This window comes from Equus quagga, chromosome 8 (assembly GCF_021613505.1).
Source record: "Equus quagga isolate Etosha38 chromosome 8, UCLA_HA_Equagga_1.0, whole genome shotgun sequence".
NCBI lineage: Eukaryota > Metazoa > Chordata > Mammalia > Perissodactyla > Equidae > Equus > Equus quagga.
Genome location: NC_060274.1, coordinates 109,279,387 through 109,302,768, shown reverse-complemented (window position 1 = coordinate 109,302,768; position 23,382 = coordinate 109,279,387). Strand labels below are relative to the sequence as shown.

At 37.9% G+C, this 23,382-nt stretch overlaps 1 protein-coding gene across 6 annotated transcripts in view; it reads left to right on the top strand.

Annotated features, from left to right (window-relative positions):
• Window positions 1–1,414: 1,414 nt before the first annotated feature.
• TMEM209 (transmembrane protein 209) overlaps window positions 1,415–23,382 on the top strand; it is a 29,656-nt gene continuing 7,688 nt past the window's right edge. The window contains exons 1-14 of one of the 6 annotated variants that reach the window (XM_046670339.1): window positions 1,415–1,477; window positions 2,414–2,550; window positions 2,688–2,746; window positions 3,583–3,714; window positions 4,194–4,435; window positions 7,104–7,305; window positions 8,738–8,797; window positions 13,325–13,500; window positions 14,127–14,198; window positions 16,311–16,407; window positions 19,368–19,493; window positions 21,590–21,687; window positions 22,802–22,916; window positions 23,013–23,110. In XM_046670339.1, the coding sequence (XP_046526295.1) occupies window positions 1,475–1,477; window positions 2,414–2,550; window positions 2,688–2,746; window positions 3,583–3,714; window positions 4,194–4,435; window positions 7,104–7,305; window positions 8,738–8,797; window positions 13,325–13,500; window positions 14,127–14,198; window positions 16,311–16,407; window positions 19,368–19,493; window positions 21,590–21,687; window positions 22,802–22,916; window positions 23,013–23,110 (1,617 nt within the window). In that variant the 5' untranslated portion in view covers window positions 1,415–1,474. Of the gene's footprint in view, window positions 1,478–1,528; window positions 1,640–2,413; window positions 2,551–2,687; window positions 2,747–3,582; window positions 3,715–4,193; window positions 4,436–7,103; window positions 7,306–8,737; window positions 8,798–13,324; window positions 13,501–14,126; window positions 14,199–16,310; window positions 16,408–19,367; window positions 19,494–21,589; window positions 21,688–22,697; window positions 22,917–23,012; window positions 23,111–23,382 lie in introns of those variants that run through there. The other 5 variants (XM_046670340.1, XM_046670342.1, XM_046670341.1 and 2 more) reach the window with 5 other exon arrangements.

The following is a 23,382-nucleotide window of genomic DNA, read 5'->3' as shown; positions in this document are numbered from 1 at the left end:
AGGACTGCCCCAAGGAGAGAAGCCCAGGTCACCCTCACCTACATGCCGATCTATATGGCCAGATTCGTATCTAAAGTTATATGACTGCCCAATAACCAGACCCCATCTGCACTGAAATCGTTTAGTGACTTTTTACATCATCTTTTCTTTTTCCAGTAAAAATAAGTCACGTACCCATGCCTTATAAAATTAGCCCTAACCCTCAACTCAGGGCAGCAGGAGCTCTGACTGCCCATGGGTCCTGTCCCCATGCCTACAGCTCTTCACTGCCCATGGGTCCTGTCCCCATGCAGCAGCAGCAGAAGCTCTGACTGCCCATGGGTCCTGTCCCCATGCTATTCCACACTATTCTCTAAATAAAAGAGCACTACTGCCAGATCTTGAGAGTTCAAGAAATCTTTCTTTCGACTTCTCGGCTCACCGACCCCGCATCAATACTACAAAGAAATTTCATTTTCCTCTACTTTACCTTAGGAGCTTTTTAGGAAACATTTTGGTCATTGGGATGCACATGATGTAACAACTCACTAGCTTATTATGACACAGCAGATGTTTTTATTAGGGGCACACTTCTCCGCATCCCCAAGGGCAAGTCCCCAGGCCCTGCGCATCCTGGCCCTTGGCCCTCTGCCTTAGGCTCGCGTCGCCTCCTCCAGGAAGCTCGCGGGGAGGCCGGGCTGGCCCCTCGTGCACCTGCCGGCCGCCCGGGCTGATCCTCCAGGCAGCGGCCTGGGAGGTCTACTTTTACACCCCCGCGTGAGGCTCAGTGACACATCATGGGCGTTTGTATTTGTTCAATAAAACCAGACTGAACTCCCTGATGAACCTTTTTCTTCAGGATAAGGAGTTCTTCCAAAGAATATGCAGGAAAAGTAAAAAAAGGGTTTTTTTTTTTAACCTCAAAACCACTAGCAACTTTAACGAGACACATTTCGGTTTTTCTTGTTACTGCTGCACCCTTATTACGAGGATATTTAAGAATTTTCATCGAGTCAGGATCGTTGGTTTTCTGTTATTGTTTTGTTTACCACAGAGGTGTGAGAAATGCTTTGTCATTGCTGACGGTATCTGGACACGTTACCTCGTACTGTGTCCTACAATCAGCCACCCTACTCAATCAAATCTGCTTAAAAATGAGTCCATAAATGCCCTAAGAAAGCTAAAATTATATTAATATACAGAAATTCAGTTTGTTATAATTATTACTTTTTACTGCGGGTTCAGAACCTCGTCTGAATTTTTGCTGCTCAGCCTTCTCCACGCAGCTGAGGGGGTAGCCACAAATCCGAGAGCTGTTTCCTTGGTAACGCTCCAAGACTCCGGCCCTTCCCCCACCCCCTTTTTCTCGCGAGAGGAGACAGTCCCGTTCTTCCGGTAACTGTAACCCCGCAAGCCAAATGCCTTCGACTTAGCGCTCGGCTTTGCGCATGTGCAGTAAAGAGTGGCGCGAGCAGGCGGCTTCCGGCTGAAGAACATGGTGCGTTTTCTGGGTCATCTTTGTGCTTCCTGGACGCGGCGTTCACGCGTGTCGTGGGAGTTTCGCGCCTGCGGATCCGCACAGGGTTCAGACACAGGGGGATGTGGGCACGCATCCCACCACCCCTAGTGAGGGAGGAAAGAAGCAATAGGGCTTGCTAAAGTTTGTGCCGGGAGAGCCAGGGAGGGAAGCTCTCCAGACTGGGGAGTTTGGAGTCGCGGGCTGGGTGCCGGGAAGGGTACTGCACTGTTCTCTGTGGGATACAGCTCCATATGGCTGGAACAGGTCTTACCCTTGTCTGCAAGAGATGAGGCTTAGCAAAACAAAGGAAATAGAAATCCCAGGGTGGACGGAAGCTGAATGCACATTGTTCCCACTCGCCCTCGTCCCCTTCACACCATGAGTACTGGCCCTTCTAAAACTTAAATCCCTATCCTTCCTCAGCAACACAAAACAGTGCAGACTTCTTTAAGATCCTAGGCAGTTAATGGCTTCCGAGGATGTGGGAGGAGTCTTTACTGGCTTTTAGCTTATATGGAATATTTTCTCCCATAATTTGGCATTTTGAGTTTGTTAAGTTAGCGTTTGGGCTAGTCCTTGGGACAGTCTCCAAAAACGCAATGCAGAGTAACCGCGGACATTATCACCCACCCTTAGATTACAAAATAAGACATTTTTATTTATTGGAAGTATTAAATTGTTCTCTGAAGTGACCAGCCAGTTTTCTCTTGCTTAGAGGAGGGTGCCAATGAAGTGATAATTTAGGGTTCCCTTTTCATATGCTAATAGTAAAATGTAGACAGTTTTGGAAAGACATTTTAAAGATGAGGAAAATGTGCAATTGTTAGTTACCGTTATAAAGGACACAAGTTTGATTTCTTAAATGGAGAAGTAGTTTCTTTTGATTAATTCTTGTGCTTTTTGTTTTTTGAATAGATGCAAGGGGAGCCAAACCCTAGTGCTTCCCTTATTGACAGAACCATCAAGATGAGAAAAGAAACAGAAGCTAGGAAAGTGGTTTTAGCCTGGGGACTCCTAAATGTATCTATGGCTGGAATGATATATACTGAAATGTAAGTTAATCAGCCAAAAAAATAAATAAAACTTGAAGAGGCCAATGGTTGGTGGTTCCACAGGTTTTTGTGTGTGTTTGATTTTTGGTGTTTTTTTTTTTTTTTTAAGATATTGAAAGCCTTTTTAATTTTTTTAGGACTGGAAAATTGATTAGTTCATATTATAATGTGACATACTGGCCTCTCTGGTATATTGGTAAGTAATTAATTTTCACGGTGATTTAGATTTACTACCAATGCAAACCTGCATTTACGTTTAATTCAACTTAGTATTCACTCCTTCATTCAACAAATATTTGAGTGCTTGCTATGTTCTAAAAACTGGGAATGCAGCAGTAAGGGAACAAGGTCCCTGCTCTCATGGAAGGAACGTTCTAGTAGGGGAGACCATCAAATTAATAAATAAAATTCTGGATAATTATGAGTTCTGTGAAGAAAAATAAAGTTTGAGGGTGGTGAGATTTATATTTGTTACTCTCCCTGAAATGCCTTCCCTACTCTACCTTTTCACCATCAAGACCAATCAGGTTACTCCACTGATGCCTCCCTCAGTTTCCTGGTTCCTTCCTCTTCTCTGTCTACTGCTGTCTGCTCTTCAGTAGTCCTTGGGTGTAAAGAGTCCTTATGGCTGTTAAAGTGAATTCCATAGTGTAATACACATTAATCTAAAGGCTGTGATAGGGACGTGGTGTGGAAGTGGAAGAGCAAGAGTTTTGGAATCTGCATAGCTGAGAATTGTGGCTTCAATACCTAGCTGTGTGCTCTTGCAAAAGTCACTTGACTTCTCTACAGTTGTTGACTGATCTTTTTAACATGACGGTGAAAACGTTTATTCTACAAGGTGGTAAGGATTAGTGATAATATTTTGAAACTCACTATTAAATGCCATACACATAACAGACATTCATTACTTGGTAACTGTTACGAGGAATAAGAAGATAGTTTTCAGTTTTGTTGTTAATTTGCTAAAGGAGGAAGAGTTTTGTTTTCCCTCTTTAAATGTTTAAATAAAAAAAAATTATTCTCTTCCAGAGCTTGCCCTTGCATCTCTCTTCAGCCTAAACGCCTTATTTGATTTTTGGAGATATTTCAAATATACTGTGGCACCAACAAGTCTGGTTGTTAGCCCTGGACAGCAAACACTTTTAGGTTTGAAAACAGCTGGTAAGTGTTTTACATCTTTTGCAAAAGTAAGCGAAAGGTTGGTGATAAATCTTTTTCAATTTAATTTTCCCTTTTCATAGACTCAGCTGGAAGGGACTTCTAAGGCCATCTGGCTGAACTATATTAAACAAGTCTACAGTAAATTATCTGAAGACCAATGATTATCATTCCTATTTATATAAATTGAATGGAACTAACTGTTCAACAGCTTTCTGAAAGTTTGTTCCGTGGTTTAATTACAATTAAAATTAAATGTCGAACTCTTGGCTGTGCTGAAGCTAATTTCTTATTTTGAACTCTATGGAAATGGTAAACAACTTATTTGTGTGCTTTGGTAATTTAATAACCAAGTCACTTTATTACGTACTTTTTTCTCGAAGAAAAAGGTTGGGTTCATTAAATCTGTTTTCATAGAAATTTTACTTATCCGTAGACATAAGTTATTTATTTACTTATATTTATTTATTTCTTCCTTCTAGTTGTGCAGACTACTCCTCCACATGATCTGGCGGCAACCCAGATCCCTCCCTGCCCACCTTCTCCTTCAATTCAGGGTCAGAGTGTGTTGAGTTACAGCCCATCCCGCTCACCCAGTACCAGCCCCAAGTTCACCACCAGCTGTATAACTGGATACAGCCCTCAGCTGCAAGGTCTGTCATCAGGTGGCCGTGGTTCTTACAGTCCTGGAGTGACCTACTCGCCTGTCGGTGGTTATAATAAGGTAATGACTCTTTTCTCTTGGCCAGTCACTTTATTTTAGAATCGGGAGGTACCTTGAAAATCACGTTGTGAGTTAGAACTCCTCATTTTATCAGTGAGGGAACCGAGGAACAGTGGGTAACTGACTTGCCCAAATCACCCATTTAAGAGCCAAGAATAGAACCCAGATTTCCTGACACCTGTTCAGAAGTTCTTTATACCACATCTTAACATGAAAGAAAAGGGGCTGGCCCCGTGGCCGAGTGGTTAAGTTCACGCACTCCGCTGCAGGCGGCCCAGTGTTTCGTTGGTTCGAATCCTGGACACGGACATGGCACTGCTCATCAAACCACGCTGAGGCAGCGTCCCACATGCTACAACTAGAAGGACCCACAACAAAGAATATACAACTATGTACTGGGGGTCTTTGGGGAGAAAAAGGAAAAAATAAAATCTTTAAAAAAAAAATGAAAGAAAAAATTTAGCTTTTGCGAAGATAATGAACTGAGGTTCACCATCTAGGATTTTTTCTGCAGGGTCTGTAAAACAAGTTGAAACTATGATCATTTTTTTCTTTCGTTTCTTTACTCATGTTTTCCCTCTTTCTTTGCTTGTTTATGTGAAACTTTTATATATCCTTATAGAATTTTCATGTTTTTCATCATGTTGGAGTATCTTCTAAGCTAAAAACTGGGATTGTCATGGTTTGACTCTTGAGTGTGAACACTCTTCATGGGATGATTAGAAACCTGCATTCCCACTTCCACAGTAAAGTGGGCATTTGTTCTGATTTTTAGGCTTGATAGAAGCAAAATTGACAAATTTGAAATTATGACTCCTGCCTGAAGCATAAGACTATAAGAAGGGCCTTAAGAGGGGGATGATCACATTTTCAGCTGCTCTCACTAGTTAGATGAACATCTCTATAGTTACTAGTTAATGAGGAATGTCTGGCAGTGAAATTAATGCACTGTCCACCCTTACCTTACCCTTTTACGTAATCTTTCTTTGTAATGCAATTCTGTACCACTGGTTACCCAATAATAATTTTGGCAAGTAACAGAATTTAGAAAATTTTGTACAAGTTGAGGATGTGAATATATAGTGATAATTCATAACCTATAGGTAAATATGACTTTTGAAAATAGTTTGTTTTCGTGAGAAAGAAAGGAAAAAAAGTAGAAGAAAAATCACTCATAGTCTAATGGCTACTTAGTACTCATCTAGCGGATATACTGTAGTTTACTCTTGAATATTTACTTTCATTTATTAAAAACTGTTGTTAGTCTGCACTAAATAGCTCTGTAGATAAAGTTGATAACATTGCTTATCTTTTTTCTACTGGACTGTAACCTCCTTGAACACAAGATTATATGTTTTTATTCACCTTAGTTTCCTTAGCACAGTGTATGGAATATAGATGCTATGTAAGTCTTTGTTGAACCAAACTAATACCTTGGAAAAGTTAATGAAATGAATAATTATTTTTCTGGGGAAAAAATGCTAAAATCAACTAGGAAGTAGAAAACCTAAATAAGGAAGAAAATTTGAAAACTATTAATCAAATATATCTGCAGAATACATTAAGGCCCTAAAGTGTTACCATTGAGTTCTTTTAAATTTTCAAAAAGTAGTTACTTTCTAGACTTTTGGTTATGGGAATTTTCAAACATACACAAAAATGAAGGGATTAGTACAGTGAACTCCTGTGTATCTATTACCCGTCTTCAACAGTTGTCAGCATTTTGCTAGTGTATGAACAGCTAATTCTGATCTGATAAAACAAGTTAAAGGCTTAAACTCTAGAGTTAAAAACAGGATTGAAATCTTGGCACTAGGGGCCTGCCCGGTGGCGCAGCGGTTAAGTGCACACATTCTGCTTTGGCAGCCTGGGGTTCACTGGTTCGGATCCCGGGTGCGGTCATGGCACCGCTTCTCAAGCCATGCTGTGGTAGGTGTTCCATGTATAAAGTAGAGGAAGATGGGCACGGATGTTAGCTCAGGGCCAGTCTTCTTCAGCAAAAAGAGGAGGATTGGCAGCAGTTAGCTCAGGGCTAATCTTCCTTAAAAAAAAAAAATCTTGTATATCAAATAAACGTATTTTAAAATAGTAATGCTGATGGACACACACCAAAATAGGTACTCCTATCTTTTCTCTTCAGATAGGAGTATAACTTAGTATAACATTTTCATTTAATAGAATGGGAATATGTATTAAAAATGTTCATATGCTTTGATCAAATCATTTCAGTTCTAGGAATCTCCTAAAGAAATCGTCAGAAATTCACCAAGATTTGTGTACAAAGATGTAAATCATAACATTGTTTACAGTAGCCAAAAGTTGTAGCTAATCCAAATGTCTAGAATAAGAGAATGTAAAAGCAAATTATGGCATATTTGTACAGTGAAATACTATACAGCCCAAGGAGCATGATTGCTAAGTCATATGGTAAGAGTATGTTTAGTTTTGTAAGAAGCTGCCGAGCTGTCTTCCAAAGTGGCTGTACCATTCTGCATTCCCACCAGCAATGAAGGAGAGTTCCTGTTGCTCCACATCCTGCCAGCATTTGGTGTTGTCACTGTTCTGGATTTTGGCCTTTCTAATTGGTGTGTTCCTTTTTGAGAGTCAAAAACAAAAACAAAGATAAATTTCAATTAAAAATAAAATAAAATTCCTTTATTTTGTATAGTTGGCAAGCTGCAGTCCTTCTCCTCCTTCTGCATACCCTACCACTGTTGGACCGGTGGAGAGCAGTGGATTGCGATCTCGCTATCGTTCTTCACCCACGGTGTATAACTCCCCTACCGACAAGGAGGACTACATGACAGACCTACGAACTTTGGATACTTTTCTTAGAAGTGAAGAAGAGAAACAGCATAGAGTTAAGCTGGGTGCATATTTTTTTAAATTTACGTCTAATGTACATATTTTTGTTGTCACTTTACAGTATCCTTAACCCATTTATTTTCACTACTTTGATACCGTACATAAAATGTTTGCCTCTTTCTCTGACATGACTTGTGTAGCTTAGGAGAGAATCACATTTTTTTTTTATATTTTATGCATTTAGAATTAAGTTCACCAAATTTAAGAAGTAAAATATAGCTGAACTAACTGAGACATCTTGAACCTTTCGTCTACATTAAGATTGAAAGCTTTTTCATATGATGTAATTTATAATTTCTCTTTAAAAATTGAGGCTTTCAGATGTTTGTGAAGCGGTGCATAGCGAGGCTTATTGAAGTGCTAGTTGTCTCTCTCAGCTGGTCCTTGAGAAGGCTGGGGTGGCGGGAAGGACGAGGGAGAGAGCATGGCTTTAGTAGAAGTGCTACTGTTTTTCAGAAAATTTTTGAACTTTCTTTAGTTTACCTTGGGAAACAATGTTAGCAACTCTTAATCTATTTGGGGTGGATTTGATTATTACAAAGTCAATTATTTGAAACCAAATTAGGTTATTGAGCGGAGTAATGATTTTTCCCCCTGAGGAACGTTTGCAGAAAGCACATTAGGTGCTAAAGTGTGGCCACAGTGAGGAAACCAGTTATTGGACCATGGCTCTTTGTGTCACTTGAAATCTCTCCATTGATTTTTAATTTAATTTTGCCTGAAAATGCCACACATGTCAAAGAAACAAATCAATATTATCTTGTTATTTGTTGATACATGCTTTTCCTTCTTTTTAAATTTTGAAATATTTCAAGTATACTGAAAATTGTGGAGTATAATACAAAGAACAACCTGTCTACCCTCTACATATTGTTGTCATATCTAGATATTTTCTAACTTCCGTTTTGATTTTTTCTTTGACCTATAGGAGTTATTTAGATGTATTGTTATCATTGCTTGGAAGTATTATTGGTGATTGGTGGTGCTTTTAATTTTCAAACCTGTGAAATGAAAGACTTGGTTATCTTTTTGTTTTTCCCTCCAAGTTAATTGTACTGTGGCTAGAGATTCTGATCTGTACCCTATTAATTTTTTGGTGTTTTTCGAGACTTAGTTTAGGCCTGCTATATGATCACTTTTTATAAATGGTTTGTTGTATTCAAAAGAATGCTTAGTCTAAGTATTGGGCTCCATATTTGTTTATTGAGTCAAGCTTCTTGACAGTGTTCTTAAATTCTTTATCTTACTAATTTTTATCTGCTCGATGTTAGTTACTGAGAAAGTATGTTAAAAGCTCCCACTGATTATCTCCCATTAAATATCTCCTCATAATTCTGTCAAATTTTCTCCATATATATGAGATTATGTTAAGTGCATGTAAATTCAGGATTTGTACTATCATTCTGGTCAATTATTCCTTTTATCTTTATCTCTTAGGCTTTTTGCCTTGGAGTCTGTTTTGTCTGACATTAAGACAGCTGTACGAATTTCCTTTTGGTTAGTATTTGCCTGCTATATCTGTGTCCATCCCTATACTTTTAACCCTTCTGTGTCTGTAGGTTTTAGGTAATTAAGTGTTTTGAACAAATTAATGAGTCTTTTCAAAATTAATGCTACGTTGGTTGTCATAGTGGCTTTCTAATTCCATCATTCCTTCTATATTTATCCCTGTTATATTTTTTAAACTTTTTTTATTGTAAAATATAGCTAAAATTTACCATTTTAACCATTTTTAAGTGTATAACTCAGTGGTATTAAGTACATTCACATTGTCGTGCAGCCACCTTTTACATTTATTTGTTGGCATTCTACTGTAAGATAGAGCTTTTTCTTCTTCCCTTCTTATATCATTTATTTTGGTGGTTTGATTCTCTCAGATTTGGCTATGGGATCCTCTGGCTTCTGTGTTCTTTTGACATGATGCTATCATTCTTTGAGCACTTTTTTTTTTTTTCCACTTTCTAGCACCATAAGGTATTCCAGGCTCCTCTTGTACTTTCCCTGGCTAACTAGCTCTGGAGTCAGTCTGTTTCTCCAAGGGACGATGATTGCTTTTAGTGGAGAATGGTATTTATAAGTTAATGTCTGGGCATTGGATATGCCGTTGTTAATGGGGTATCATTACTGTAGGTCCTCTCAGCAAACAGCTAGGAAATATATGTGTATACATACATACAAACACACATCTATATGTCTACATGTATAAGACATCGATGTGTACTTCCACATCCATCCATTTATATATATTAAAAACCATGAGTTCATACTGACACCTCCAGTTCCAATCCAACTGTATTGGGTTTATTCCAGCCTCCTCCCTGTCCATATTTGTAACTCCTTTCTCCAATAGTGAGAGACCAGGCACTCACATATATTCCTTTTCACACACACACTTTTTTGCTGATTGGCCACATCATCCTTAAATATTTCACATGCACCTCGTAAGAACAAGGAGATTTTCCTTTCTAACTGCAATGTGATTATCATGCTTAAGATGCTGCTATTAGTCCTTTTTGCGTTTCCTCCAGTTGACCCAGTAATGACCTTTGTAGCTTTTTTTTCTTTTGCCGATCCAGGATCCAGTCAAGGATCATGTATTGCATTGGGTTCTTATACTTCTTTTGTCTTCTTTAATCTAGAACATTTGTTTGTTTTTTGTTTTTTATGATATTTACATTTTGAAGAGATCAAGCTGGTTGTTATGCAAATTTGGATTTGTGTGACCATTTTCTCATTATTAGATTCAGTTTAAATGTTATTTCTTGGCAAAAATACAATAGGTGGTGGTGTGTTCCTTTCAGTGTATCACCTCGAGAGACTCCTGGTATCATTTTGTCGCTTTATTGGAAACATTACATTGGATCACTTGGTCAAGGTGCTAGCAACCTGATTTCTTCCCAATAGCTTTTCCCTTTTGTAATTAACAAATAATCTAGGGACCAGCCTGGTGGCGTACTGGTTAAGTTCATGCACTCCGCTTTGGTGACCCAGGGTTCGTGGGTTCAGATCTTGTGTGCGGACCTACACACTGCTCATCAAGCCATGCTGTGGTGGCGTCCCAAATACAAAATAGAGGAAGATTGGCACAGATCTTAGCTCAGGACCACTCTTCTTCAGGCAAAAAGAGAAAGATTGGGTATGGATGTTAGCTCAGGGCCAATCTCCCTCACCAAAAAAAATAATAAATTAAAAATAAATAAATAATGTATAGTGTAATCCTTCAAGTGTGTGAATTTTCTGTTCCCCCAACAGCCTTTCACCCAATGATTTTAGCATCCATTGATGATCCTTTCCTGAATGAGTACATGCAGTGGTGGTTGCAAAATGGAGACGTTCTAATACTTTCATTTCTTCTACATTTAGTAGTTTGCATTGCTCTGTAAAGAAGCGCTTTCTGTTTTACCCCCACCCCACAGTTTGTTTGTTTTAGCCAGTTTGGACTGATGGTTGATTCTTTCTTTAGCAGTCTCTAAACTGCTGTTTAACGAGCTCATTGAGTTTTTAAATTTGTCGGGGTTTTTTTCAGTTTTCAAAGTTTTGTTTGGTTCTGTTTCAAATATGCCTGATTTACTTTAGGTTATCTTATGTTGTTCTTATGTTTTCAGTTCTTTTTCTTATCACAGTCACTTAAAACATACTTTTTAGAAGTCTCTGTCTAGCAGTTCGGTTATCTAAAGTTCTTGGAGATTAAATACTAACATTTTTGTCTTGTTGACTCTTTTGCTGGGAGGCTTATTTTCTTGTGATTTATGTGTGTTTTGTCTGTTTGTGGTAGACTTGTCTTCAGTAGTGTTTTATCGATGCTTTTTCTGTCCTGGGTAGGCTAAGTGGAAGCCTTGTCTCCTCCTAGCAGTTTTGTATTTGTCTCTGCCAGGTGCCTCAGGAGTATCACTGACCTCAAACTAACTTAAGTAATTTCTGAGCTTGGAGGTTCCTGGACTTCACGGGTAGTGTAAATGGGTGCTCTAAATGTGAAGGTGGATCTGTGATTTTTAAATCTCAGAGGTTTTTTTAAATTTCCCAACAGCCTGACTAACACAGACAAGCTTCCTTGTTACTACCTCCTAGTGCCAGTAGACAGATCTTTTTTGTTATTCACTGAGAATGCAGTCCTCTGAGATCCCTGGCCCTGTGCTGGGTGAGGGGATGGAGGTAGGAGGAAGGCCTGAATCCAGCTTTCCACCTCTGCTGGGCCTACATCCTCTTTTCCCATTTGGCCCCTGAAATCCAAGCTACCAGGTTTCCCAAAGCCTGCAAAATTCTCCGTAGCAGCCACACATCAGCTCGCACACAGGCCACTCTGATTTTCAATTCCCTTTTCATTTTTAGCCACTGGCTATTCCTCTTACTTTTTGTAAGTTCCATTATTCATTTAAATAATGTGTTTTATTTAATGAACATTTTTAGATCTATGTAGTGGGAGATCTTTCAGGCTGCCTAGTTTGTTATGTTGTCAGAATTCCGAATCTCTACGTGCTTCAATTCTTAGGTCCTTTGGGCTCTCCAGGTCCAGATCTTGTGCTGTTTTGTTGGTGGCAGTGGTCATCAGAGACAGGCCCTATTTTGTCACTGCTTACTATATATATTTGCTTTTGCTTTGGCTAATATACAACAGATACTAAACCTTCTCATTTGTATCATCTGTATAAAACTTCTTTTGTATCTAAAGCCAGTCTTTATCAAAATTTTTCTCATGTTCACATTTCTGTCTCAGAAATCTTGATTATCATTTTTAAAATTAGTAGTCAAAATGATTAATCAAAATAGGATAACTTTGTCCTCTATCATGACCATGTCTCTTACCTTCATTTTTTATTCCCTATTTATTAAATCAGTTGTGTTGGTTTAAAACTTCTTTTCTTGACATTAATTCATTCCTGTAAGTCAATTTTGCCGGAAGTCCTACTTGAAAATTTAACTTTACACCAAGTGTGATATTCCTTGACTGTGCATAATTATTTATTTTTATGCTGTCATGAAACATACTACTATTCACCAAAGCTACTAGCACAGGACTGGCTAACCTTCAAGGTTTTGATGCTATGGGGTGAAATACTGCAACATATTCCTTTCATGATTGCTCATCCTTTGTGCCTGTAAACATCACAAGAAAACCAGTTCTATTATTTTCTAGTCACTTCTTTTAGAAATTCTGTGGAGATTAAAAAAAACTAATTTCTACTCGTGATTTTTTTTGTGTGGGTATGAAGTATCAACTGATATTTTTGATATCAGTTAAACTCTGAAAATAAGCCGCTTCATAAGTATCATAAGCCCGTCATCGAAAATTTGCGATTTGTTCAGGTACTGTGCTCCATGCTGGGGAAAACACCCCCTGCTCTCAAGGAGCTCAGATTCTGTCTGGGGAAAGAGACAGACTGTAACCTTGAAGTGTGATGAGTTCTCTGGTCGAGGCCTCTACAGGACTAAGTTCCTAAACATGACTGTTTACATTTCCTAAAAGTAAATTTGTAAATCTAGAGGTGTAATCAGCAGATAGTCTCTTTTACTACCACACAGGAATTACTACAGGCCGTAAATGGAACCCAGCATAGTGCAGGGAAGAATGGGTTTAGCTGCTAGCCCTCAGAGCAGTTTCCTAATAGGAAGCTCTCGTTATGCCATTCAGAAAGAGCTTCTAAAAATTCAAGCAGGTAACTTCCTTAGCCTGTTTTTTCCCTGAAGAAATTTGTCTTTTGTTTGTTTCTCACTGAAGCATTTAAAAGTCTTAGATAATGAAATAAGCTTAATTTTACAACAAAAATAAACAGACACTTTCATCCACTTAGGGTTTTTATGGCTCTTAAATTGATACTTCTCAGAAAATGTTCTTTCTAATTTTTAGCACCAGCAGGCCATGTTCTCTAAACAAAAGGTAGCGTTGGGGAGGAGGGGGGAGAGGAGCTCCTGGAGGCTCCGTCTTCCTGGATTGCCAGTACCTGGGTGCCCAGATGCCCGGGGTTCGTGTGCTGACTCTAGATGTCAGGATTACTCCTGCACGCTGACGCTCTGTGATCATTGTAGGGAGCCCGGACTCCACCTCGCCATCCACTAGTCCCACTTTCTGGAACTACAGTCGTTCTGTGGGGGATTATGCGCAAACCTTAAAGAAGTTTCAGTACCAGCTGGCCTGTAGGTCTCAGGCCCCATGTGCCAACAAAGATGAAGCTGATCTCAGTTCTAAACAAGCTGCAGAGGAGGTAAATGGAAAATAAAAATGACTTAATATTTCTGATTTACAGATTATTAGAAAGGCTTCTCTTCTACTTCTAGAACTTTTTTTTTCTGTAACCTCCACTTTTAATGCCTAGAAACATAAGTCTGGCAAACATTAAACAGTGGAAAGACTCCTATCTAACTTTGTGTGCGTGAAACTGAATTATATTTTACGTGTTATTCTTTATGACACATAGTTGACATTAGTGTCCTCCTAAAACTTTTTTCTGCATTCATTTATAAAAAGGTATCTCAAGTATCTCTTTGTACTCAACATATGCAAGACATTTTAATACATTTGGATTAGAACATTTGACAGTCTGTAAATTAATCAGTTTAATACTAAGTATAAGATTTTTATTTTGTTCTTAAAAGCAAAAAGAATGTCCTTTAAACATACTAATGTAAGGAATTTTAGAGATATATCTGTGCATGAATAGCAACCAAGTGAGTAATAAGACAATTACGCCATATTAATTAGATCAGTATTGATGTTTGTGAAGACTTTTTTCAAATCATTCCAAATATTTTTGAGGGTAGGGGAGAGAATGACTGATTTCTGGCAGGATTTTTCCTCACTGATTATTCATTTTAAACATATTTTTAATAGGTTTGGGCAAGAGTGACAATGAATAGACAACTTCTTGATCATATGGATTCATGGACAGCTAAGTTCAGAAATGTAAGTTCTGACATTGCTCTCTGGACGATATTAGTGTCTTAATATGCAAAGTATGTTCTTGGAATATCAGAGATGTTAATTATTAATCAGAATATCAGACTTAATTATTATTAAAAGTGCAGTATGGATGGCATGTGTATAAGGATAAACATGACATTTACCTTATGGCATCCATTTTCATGGGATTTTTTTTCTCCTCCATATTTAGTAAGTCAGTGTATTTTGAGTGGATAAGGGAATAATACATTTAGTTATTAAGGTCTTTCCTTTCCCAGCATCTCAATTTTATTTTTCGGAGAGCTTTTCTATCAGCTGTTAGGTGTCTAGAAATATGAGGGAAACAAAAATGAGATCCTTGCCCTCAGAAGACTTCAGAGTTAGAGAGAGAAGACAGTATATGCTTGAAGCTACTTCAGTCAATTTCTTTGATTTTTCTACAGAAGAACCCTCTAATCTTTGACCTGGAGGTTGGGAAGGCCAGCTCTTCCATATGGAGCATGAATTAGTTTCCTTATTTCCGCGCTGCCTCTTCCTGTCACTCTCGGGAGTCCCTCTGTGTCCCAAGTTCTGTTGGGCAGATTGGCCCCTGGTCCACTGCAGGTAGCTCCACTTAGATTCTGTAGAGGCTGCTGCTGCTTCTGCTGTTTCGTCCTTCAGCACTCATCCATCCACTCTCTATCTTCTAGAAATATCTTGAAATCACTTGTACTCCTTTTTTATTGTTTTACTATAATTTAAATAGGGTATCAATAGGGAGTGGGGAAAAACAGCAGCCTGCTTTCTTGACCCAGAAGTCTGGATGGCTTGTTAAAAGAAAAATTCCTGAGCCCAACCTAGAACTACTGACTTTTTGGGGATGAGGTCTGGATCTCTCTTCTGGACCCCTTAGATAATTTTGTTGCAGCCAAAGAGTGTCTGACAAGTAGGATGCATTTAATAAATGTTAGAAGAATGAGTGAAGTGATGTCCTAAAACTATACTCTCTTTTTTTCCACTTATAGGCTTGTTTAAAAATGCTAATGTATTTAAAATATAAAGTCTTGGTCAGGAGTACTAGCTTGGGAGAAATACAAACACAATCCCTTATCCAAATTCCTTAGGCTACAGTGTTCTAAATTTAGTGGTTTTTGGATTTTTTTAAAAAACTGTATGCATATACCATATATTTTGTAATACCGCTAATGGAGTCTGGTTAGCACTAGGTAATCAACCACATGAATATTTCTGCAGCAAAGCATTTGAATAGTCACGCTAAGTGGGATGAAGTCTGTAAATAGCTTCATGGGAATTCAGTTCAGGTCCTGCTAATATATCAAATTTGCTTGCTAAATGGATTCCAAAAAAACTTGCAATTTTCAGAGATTTTTTTTTACTTCAAAATTTTTATAAGGAATTATAGACCTGTATTTCACCTGCACTTTTTTCATCCTTCAATTTTATGGTTAAACAGAAGCATTGAAACAGAAATGGTGGTTGAAGTTGCTACAGACACACACAAAACATGTAACACAGACAAACCAGATGGCGTGATCCCTTGGACAGTCTTTTCACATCCCGGAGTTAGTTTGATATTAGCCATGCAAAGTGGCATTTGAAATTCCTTGTCCTAAAGTGCTATTGTAATAGTCACAAACCAGTTTCAAATATAATAAATCTGTTTTCCACGTGGCTAGGGAATTGGGTGAGCCTGCTGAGAGTTAATCTCTTGTGTTAGTTTCAAAAACTATCTTACTAATCTCAAACCAATATAAACACTACTTGAATAAATGTATGAATAATTACCCTAGACATGTAAACTGAAAGTTATCCTTTTAGCTAAGTATAATAGTCATAGAAAAATTTAAGAAAAATTTAACATATAACTGAAAGTTTTATATTTTCTTCAGGAAAAAAAACAGACGTGATTTAAGAATATAACTTAGCAACTTACATTCCAATAGCATGTTTGCTTAACTCTCTCTAGACTTCAGGTACTTGCTGCTTCCGTTCTCTCCACTGTACTCTTAACCTTCTAGTACAAGATGGTAAAAAAATTCTTAGTTTTATGAAAACAGTTATTTGAGAAATGCTTTAGAATTATGTGTGTAAAGTCTTTACCTCATTTCTTCCTAGTGGATCAATGAGACAATATTAGTGCCACTTGTACAGGAGGTTGAGTCTGTCAGCACACAGATGAGACGGATGGGTTGTCCAGAGCTGCAGATAGGAGGTATGTGAAAACAGAGCCCAGCGTTTGATGTACCTGCAATGAATCTGCCAGGTGGAAAATTTCTTCTTGTAATGGGCTGTTTAGCACCTTCTTTTGTTATGTTGAGGTGAAGAAAAATACTAAATGTCTGTAATAGTGTTTTTTTAATATAACAGTTTTATTGAGATATAATTTACTTACCATACACTTCACCCATTTGAAGTCTACAGTTCAAAGGTTTGGGTTGTATAACCATCACCATAATCAATTTTAGAGTATCTCATCACACAAAAAGAAACCCCATGTACACACACACACACACACACACACACACCCCCACCCCCACCCCACCCACCCCCTTTCCCACCACCACCTATTCCCCAACCCTAGGCAACTACCAGCCTGTCTCTATAGATAGGCCTGTTGTGGATATTTCATATAAATGAGATCATACAATATGTTGTCTTTTGTGACTGGCTTCTTTCGCTTGACATAATGTTTTCAAGGTTCATCTGTGTTGTATCGCCTATCAGAACTTCATTTCCTTTTATTGCCAAATAATATCGCATTGTAAAGATCTACCACATTTTGTTTGCCCATTCATCAATTGATTGCCATTTAGGTTGTTTTCACTTTTGGGCTATTATGAACAATGCTGCTATGAACAGTTGTGTAAAAGTATTTGTGTGGATGTGTATTTTAATTTCTCTTGGGTGTTACCTAGGAATGGAATTGCTGAGCCGTATAGTAAACTCCTTGTTTATTTGGGAAGTACAGAAATACACAAAGGAGAATATTACCCATAGTTCTGCTTCTAGAGATAACCATTATCAATTTTAAGTCACAACCAATTATTATTTTTGGAGAAAAATACTATGATGCTAACTATATATATCAATTGTAAATTATACATAATTTAAGAACATTAAAATATGAAGAGTATATATTTAGGAGTCGAGAAAATACAGTACCTATGTATGTATATATTTTTAATGAAATTGCGGTCATACCATTTTGTTATCTGCTTTTCCCCCCACTATTTCTCTTTTGTTGAATATTCTCCAGTACTATTTTTATGGCTAGATTGTATTTCTTTTTTATATATACAATGTGTTGTACTTTTAACTGATCTTTATTATCTAAAATTTAGGGTTTTTTCCCTTTGCTGTTATTAATAATGCTGTGAGTCAGTATCCTTTTATCTAAATATTTGTGTACATTTATAATTATTTCTTTAGGATAATTTCTTAGAAATGGAGTTGGGCCAGTAGCATAGTGGTTAAGTCTGCCACATTCCACTTCAGTGGCCTGGGGTTCACAGGTTTGGATCCTGGGCATGGACCTACACCACTCATGAGAAGGCCATGCTGTGGTGGTGACCCACATACAAAAAATAGAGGCAGATTGGCATAGATGTTAGCCCAGGCCTAATCTTCCTCACCAAAAAAAAAGAAGTGGAGTTGTCAGTTCAATAGGTATAAACGTATTAAGTCTTTTGATGTGCATAACCTTTCAAAAACCTTATATGAGTGTATATACTCTAGCAACCATGTCACATGTAAGCATGGCTTTTTCGCAACATTGGATATTACTAGTAAGGTTGGACATTTTGTGGAATTTCTGGTGGTTTATTAATTTCTTTGGATAGTTGTCTTTCATGATATGAGGAAAGAAATCGCTGTCATAAAAAGTTTCTGTGGGGCTGGCCCCATGGCTGAGTGGTTAAATTCACTCATTCTGCCTTGGCGGCCCGGGGTTCAACAGTTTGGATCCTAGGCGTGGGCCTACACGCTACTCATTAAACCATGCTGTGGCAGCATCCCACATAGAAGAACTAGAATAAGCTACAAGTAGGATATACAACTATGTGCTGGGGATTTGGGGAAAAAGAAAAAAAAGAGGAAGATTGGCAACAGATGTTAGCTCAGAGCCGATCTTCCTTACCAAAAAGCTTTAAAAAAAAGTTTCTGCTTGTCACTTCCATAGCAGGCAACTTTTAATTCAACCTGATTTTGAAAGCTGTCATATATCTTTTTATACATACCCCACAAAAATCTTCTGTGCAGAGCCAGCCCTGGTGGCCTAGTGCTCCACTTCAGTGGCGCAGGTTTGGTTCCCAGGTGTGGAACCACACAACTCATCTGTCAGTAGCCATGCTGTGACAGCAGCTCATGTAGAAAAACTAGAAGGACTTACAACAAGTATGTACAACTGTGTACTGGGGCTTTGGTGAGGGAAAAAAAGAAGAGAGGAAGATTGGCAATAGATATTAGGGTGAATCTTTCCCAGCAAAAAAAAAAGAGAGAAAAATCTTCTCTGTATTAGTTGTCCATAGATCTGCCGATATGGATTTGGCTGCCCCTTTTGTAATGTGTGTGTGTGTAAATCTGGCTACCTTGCCAGAAATGATGAAATAAATTGTAGGTAAAGTAGATAATGGCCAGCCCTGGTGGTCTAGTGGTTAAGTATCAGCACTCAACCGCTGCAGCCTGGATTCGTTTCCTGATCATGGACCCACACTACCTGTCTGTCGGTTGTCATATTGTGGCAGCTGCGTGTTACTATGATGCTGAAAGGTGTGCCACTGGTATTTCAAATACCAGCAGGATCACCCATGGTGGACAGGTTTCAATGGAGCTTCCAGACTAAGACAGACTAGGATGAAGGACCTGACCACCTACTTCCGAAAAAATCGGCCATGAAAACCCTGTGAGTAGCAGCAAAGCATTGTCTGATACAGTGCTGGAAGGTGAGAGGATGGCGCAAAAAGACCAGGCAGGTTCTGTTCTCCTCCACACAGGGGCCCTAGGGATCAGAATCGACTGGATGGCACTAACAACAAAAAGTAGATCATGCAAATTGTTAGGACTATTATTGCTTTCATTTATTCCTTCAACATCTATTGAGGGAAGAGCATTTTAAGTTCTTTTAGAGACCCACATGAAGAATAATCTGTGTTGTGTATGTTTTATTTTTGACAGAGGCTAGTATTACTAGCTTGAAGCAAGCTGCTCTGGTCAAAGCTCCTCTCATTCCAACTCTGAATACAATCGTGCAGTATCTAGACCTTACACCAAATCAGGAATACTTGTTTGAGAGGATCAAAGGTAACTGTTGATTTGAAAAAGAAAAAAACAAGAGCTTTTTCACTAGTACTTTGAGATGTTATAATAAAATAAAGGTAACAAAGAAAAGCACTTTTTGAAAAAAGGAAAAGTATCCCTAAGTATTATCTGATATTTTATAAATATATATAATTATGGCTTAATTAAGGCTTATACTTGAACAACTTTTGGGTTTTATATTTTATATGCTTAAGAATTGTCAAAATAATGTAGTTAGCCTTGAATATGTTAATTAATGATTTTATTGTATTTAGGGAGACTTAAATATGAGCTAAATGGGCTCAAGTGAATATTTCACTAATTTTCTACTGGGAGTAGAAACTACCAAGCATGGGTGCCACTGTGACATTCTTTATAATTTTAGCATGCTGATACTTATTTCTTTGAGTTTTTATAATTTGTATTTAATATATTGCTTCTTTATATTTCTGTTATATTTTGATTATTTGAGGGGGGAATTCTGGTTCTTTGGGGGATCTTCTGAGGAACCTGACTTGAGAGTCAGGGAAGTACCCTTCCTGAGCCTCCGCACGCCCTCTTTATGCCTCCCTACTTTTATTTGGATAAATTCTGTAAAATGTTCTCATCACTAAGCAAGTTTTAGAAATAATATTTCACTCTTCAGATTCATCATAAATGTTAATGTAAAAATGTTATGGTGCCCGCTCTCTCCCCTAGGTTGGCACTGGGGTTCAGGAATAAGCATTTATCATGACTTTTAAAAACTTTCTATATAAGGAAAATTCAAACATGCGTAAAACTAGATGCAACAGTATGCTCAGCCCTCTTGTACTCAGCACCCGTCCCAACAGCCGTCAGTCCCTGGGCAACCCCTGCATGAGCCGTGTCCCGTCTAGCTCCTCCCTTCCTGTGTTATTGGAGACAAATCCTCCACACTGACATCACCTCATCTGTAAATATCTCCATATGTATCTCTAAAATAGAAGGCTTTTAAAAAACCACAGTACAATTATCACACCTAATTTTTGAAACAGTTTCTTTATATCTTGAAATACACAGCCTGTGTACAAATTTCCAGCTATCTCATAAAATGTATAATTACTTTGTTTGGTATTGTTTGTTTAAATTGGGATTTAAATATTATCACATATTGTGATTGGTAGATGCATTTAAGTTTCTTTTAGGCTGCAGGTTTCCCATCCATCCTTTTTGCTTTGCAGCTTATTTGTTGAAAGAACTGGATTGTGTGTCCTATTGAGTTTCCCGTGGTGTGGATTTTGCTGAACATGTCCCCATATTGTAGTTTGACATGACCCTCTGTCCTCTGTATTTCCTGTGAATTCAGGTTGCAATTTTTTGGCAAGATTGCTTCATAGGTGTGTGTGTGTGTGCGCGCGCGCGCGTGTGCATATATACAAAGTATATATAAAGTACTATTGTATATCAAATATGCAAAAAAGTTTACAAAATACAGTGAACACAGTATGGGCCTTCTAGATTGAACAGTTACCAACATTTTGCCATTTTTGGCACGTCTCTCTCTCTTTCTCTTTCTGTGTGTGTACATACACACACACACTTTTTTTTGCTCTACTATTTGAAAGTACATTACAGACATTATTACTTTTCAGCACAAGAATTCCTGAAAATTACATTCTCCTGCATAACCACAATACACTTATCAGACCTTTAAAATTAACTATATTTGTATAATATCTAATATACAGTTCATATTCAGATTTCCCAATTGTCCAAAGAATGCTATATATTCTTTTTTTATCCCTAACCAAGATGGAGTCTAGGTTTACACATTACATTGTATTGTTTTATCTTTTTTTTCAGTCTCTTTGTCTAGAACAGTTCTGCCACCATTTTTTTCCCACATGACATTGACTTTTTTAAGAATCCAGAGTAGTAGTCTTGTCCCACATTGTGGATTTACCTGATTCTTTCCTCATGGTGATGTTTGAGTTAATCTTTTATATCTTATATTTCTTTATGTTTGGGTGTTTTGATCAGGTTTTTAAGATGATTTGCTTCCCTTGTTATAACCTCTTAGGCTTTTTCTTATTTTTTTGCATATTCTTAGCTTTTTAAATTTCACCTTTGTTTTACAGAACTATCTCAAGGAGGCTGTATGAGCTCGTTTCGATGGAATAGAGGTGGAGACTTCAAAGGACGCAAGTGGGACACAGACCTGCCCACTGATTCTGCTGTAAGTTCCTAGTTTTGTTTTCTCAGGTTAACGTTTTTCTTTTTTTTTTTTGAGGAAAATTAGTCCTGAGCTAACGTCTGCCACCAATCCTCCTCTTTTTGCTGAGGAAGACTGGCCCTAAGCTAACATCCATGCCCATCTTCATCTACTTTATATGTGGGATGCCTGCACAGCATGGCTTGATGAGCAGTGCTAGGTCCGCACCAGGGATCCAAACAGGCAAACCCTGGGCCCCTGAAGTGGAATGTGCAAACTAAACCACTGTGTCACTAGGCTGGCCCCTTAGTTTAACATTTTTGTTATTGGATTTATGTGTTTTTATTTTTCCATTATAAAAATAAGTACTAAAAAGAACTTAGAAACTAAGGTAGAAATAAAAAATAAAATTGTGCAAGTGTCTTAACCCAACCACTGTTAATATTTTGGTGTATTTTTTCCCCTTTATTTAGGTTGTGCTATTTTTTAGTTTTTATTCATAGCTGTAATCATGCCATATGTAAAATTTTGTATCCTGCTTTTTTCACTTTTGCAATGTTTAACTATTTTTTCATTATTACACACTATCATCTAACTGTTCTCCTATATTGGGCCTAAAAGTTTGAGAAACGTGGAATGGGGAGAGATTTCTGTTTTTCTATCTCAAATAATGTTACAAGGACTATCATGATGCATATTTCTTTCTTATTTGGGATTATGACTTTAAGAAAGATTGCTAGAATTAGATTTATGAGATCACAGAATATAAAGTTTTTGAACATTTAAGAGTTTTTCAAAATCATGTTCTTTATCTTTTTATAGTGACTGTTATGTGTGAAAATGAAATTTTAAATGTTAATATTCAAATTGAGTATTGAATGTATGTGTATTTTATCTTGGTTTTGCTGTTACTTAACTCTGGGTGTGAAGGATTCACTTAACGGAAAACTTAAGATTGTCTTGCTTTTATCTTTTCATTGTATAGATTTCATCTTAGAACCTCTTGAAAACATTTTTGCTAATTTTCTCTTTAGGGGAAAATTTAAAAGTTGGAGTCATTATAAACACACACGTTTTTAGAAGGCTGTATCCATGATAGATTTCATGCTGACTTTGAAACACTGTCCCTCCTCTTCAGATCATCATGCATGTATTCTGCACCTACCTTGATTCCCGGTTACCTCCGCACCCAAAGTACCCCGACGGAAAAACATTTACCTCTCAGCACTTCGTTCAGACACCAAATAAACCAGGTATAAACCTTTCCTGAAAGAATGAGTTGAGCTTTTCACATGAAATATATCCAGTGGTTTGGTTTTATTTTTTAACGTAGCGTGTTTCCTTTACAGATGTGACCAATGAGAATGTCTTTTGCATTTATCAAAGTGCTATCAACCCTCCCCACTATGAACTGATCTACCAGCGTCATGTCTACAATCTTCCAAAGGTACTTCTGAATGTAGAAGTTGCTGTTACAGAATGTCGAGGATGACTTGCTTTGATATATATTTTTTTTTTTGAGGAAGATTAGCCCTGAGCTAACATCCACCACCACTCCTCCTCTTTTTTATTGCTGAGGAAGACGCCCTGAGCTAACATCCATGCCCATCTTCCTCTACTTTATATGTGGGACGCCTGCCACAGCATGGCTTGATAAGTGGTGCATAGCTCTGCACCTGGAATCTGAACTGGTGAACCCTGGGCCACCAAAGCTTAGTG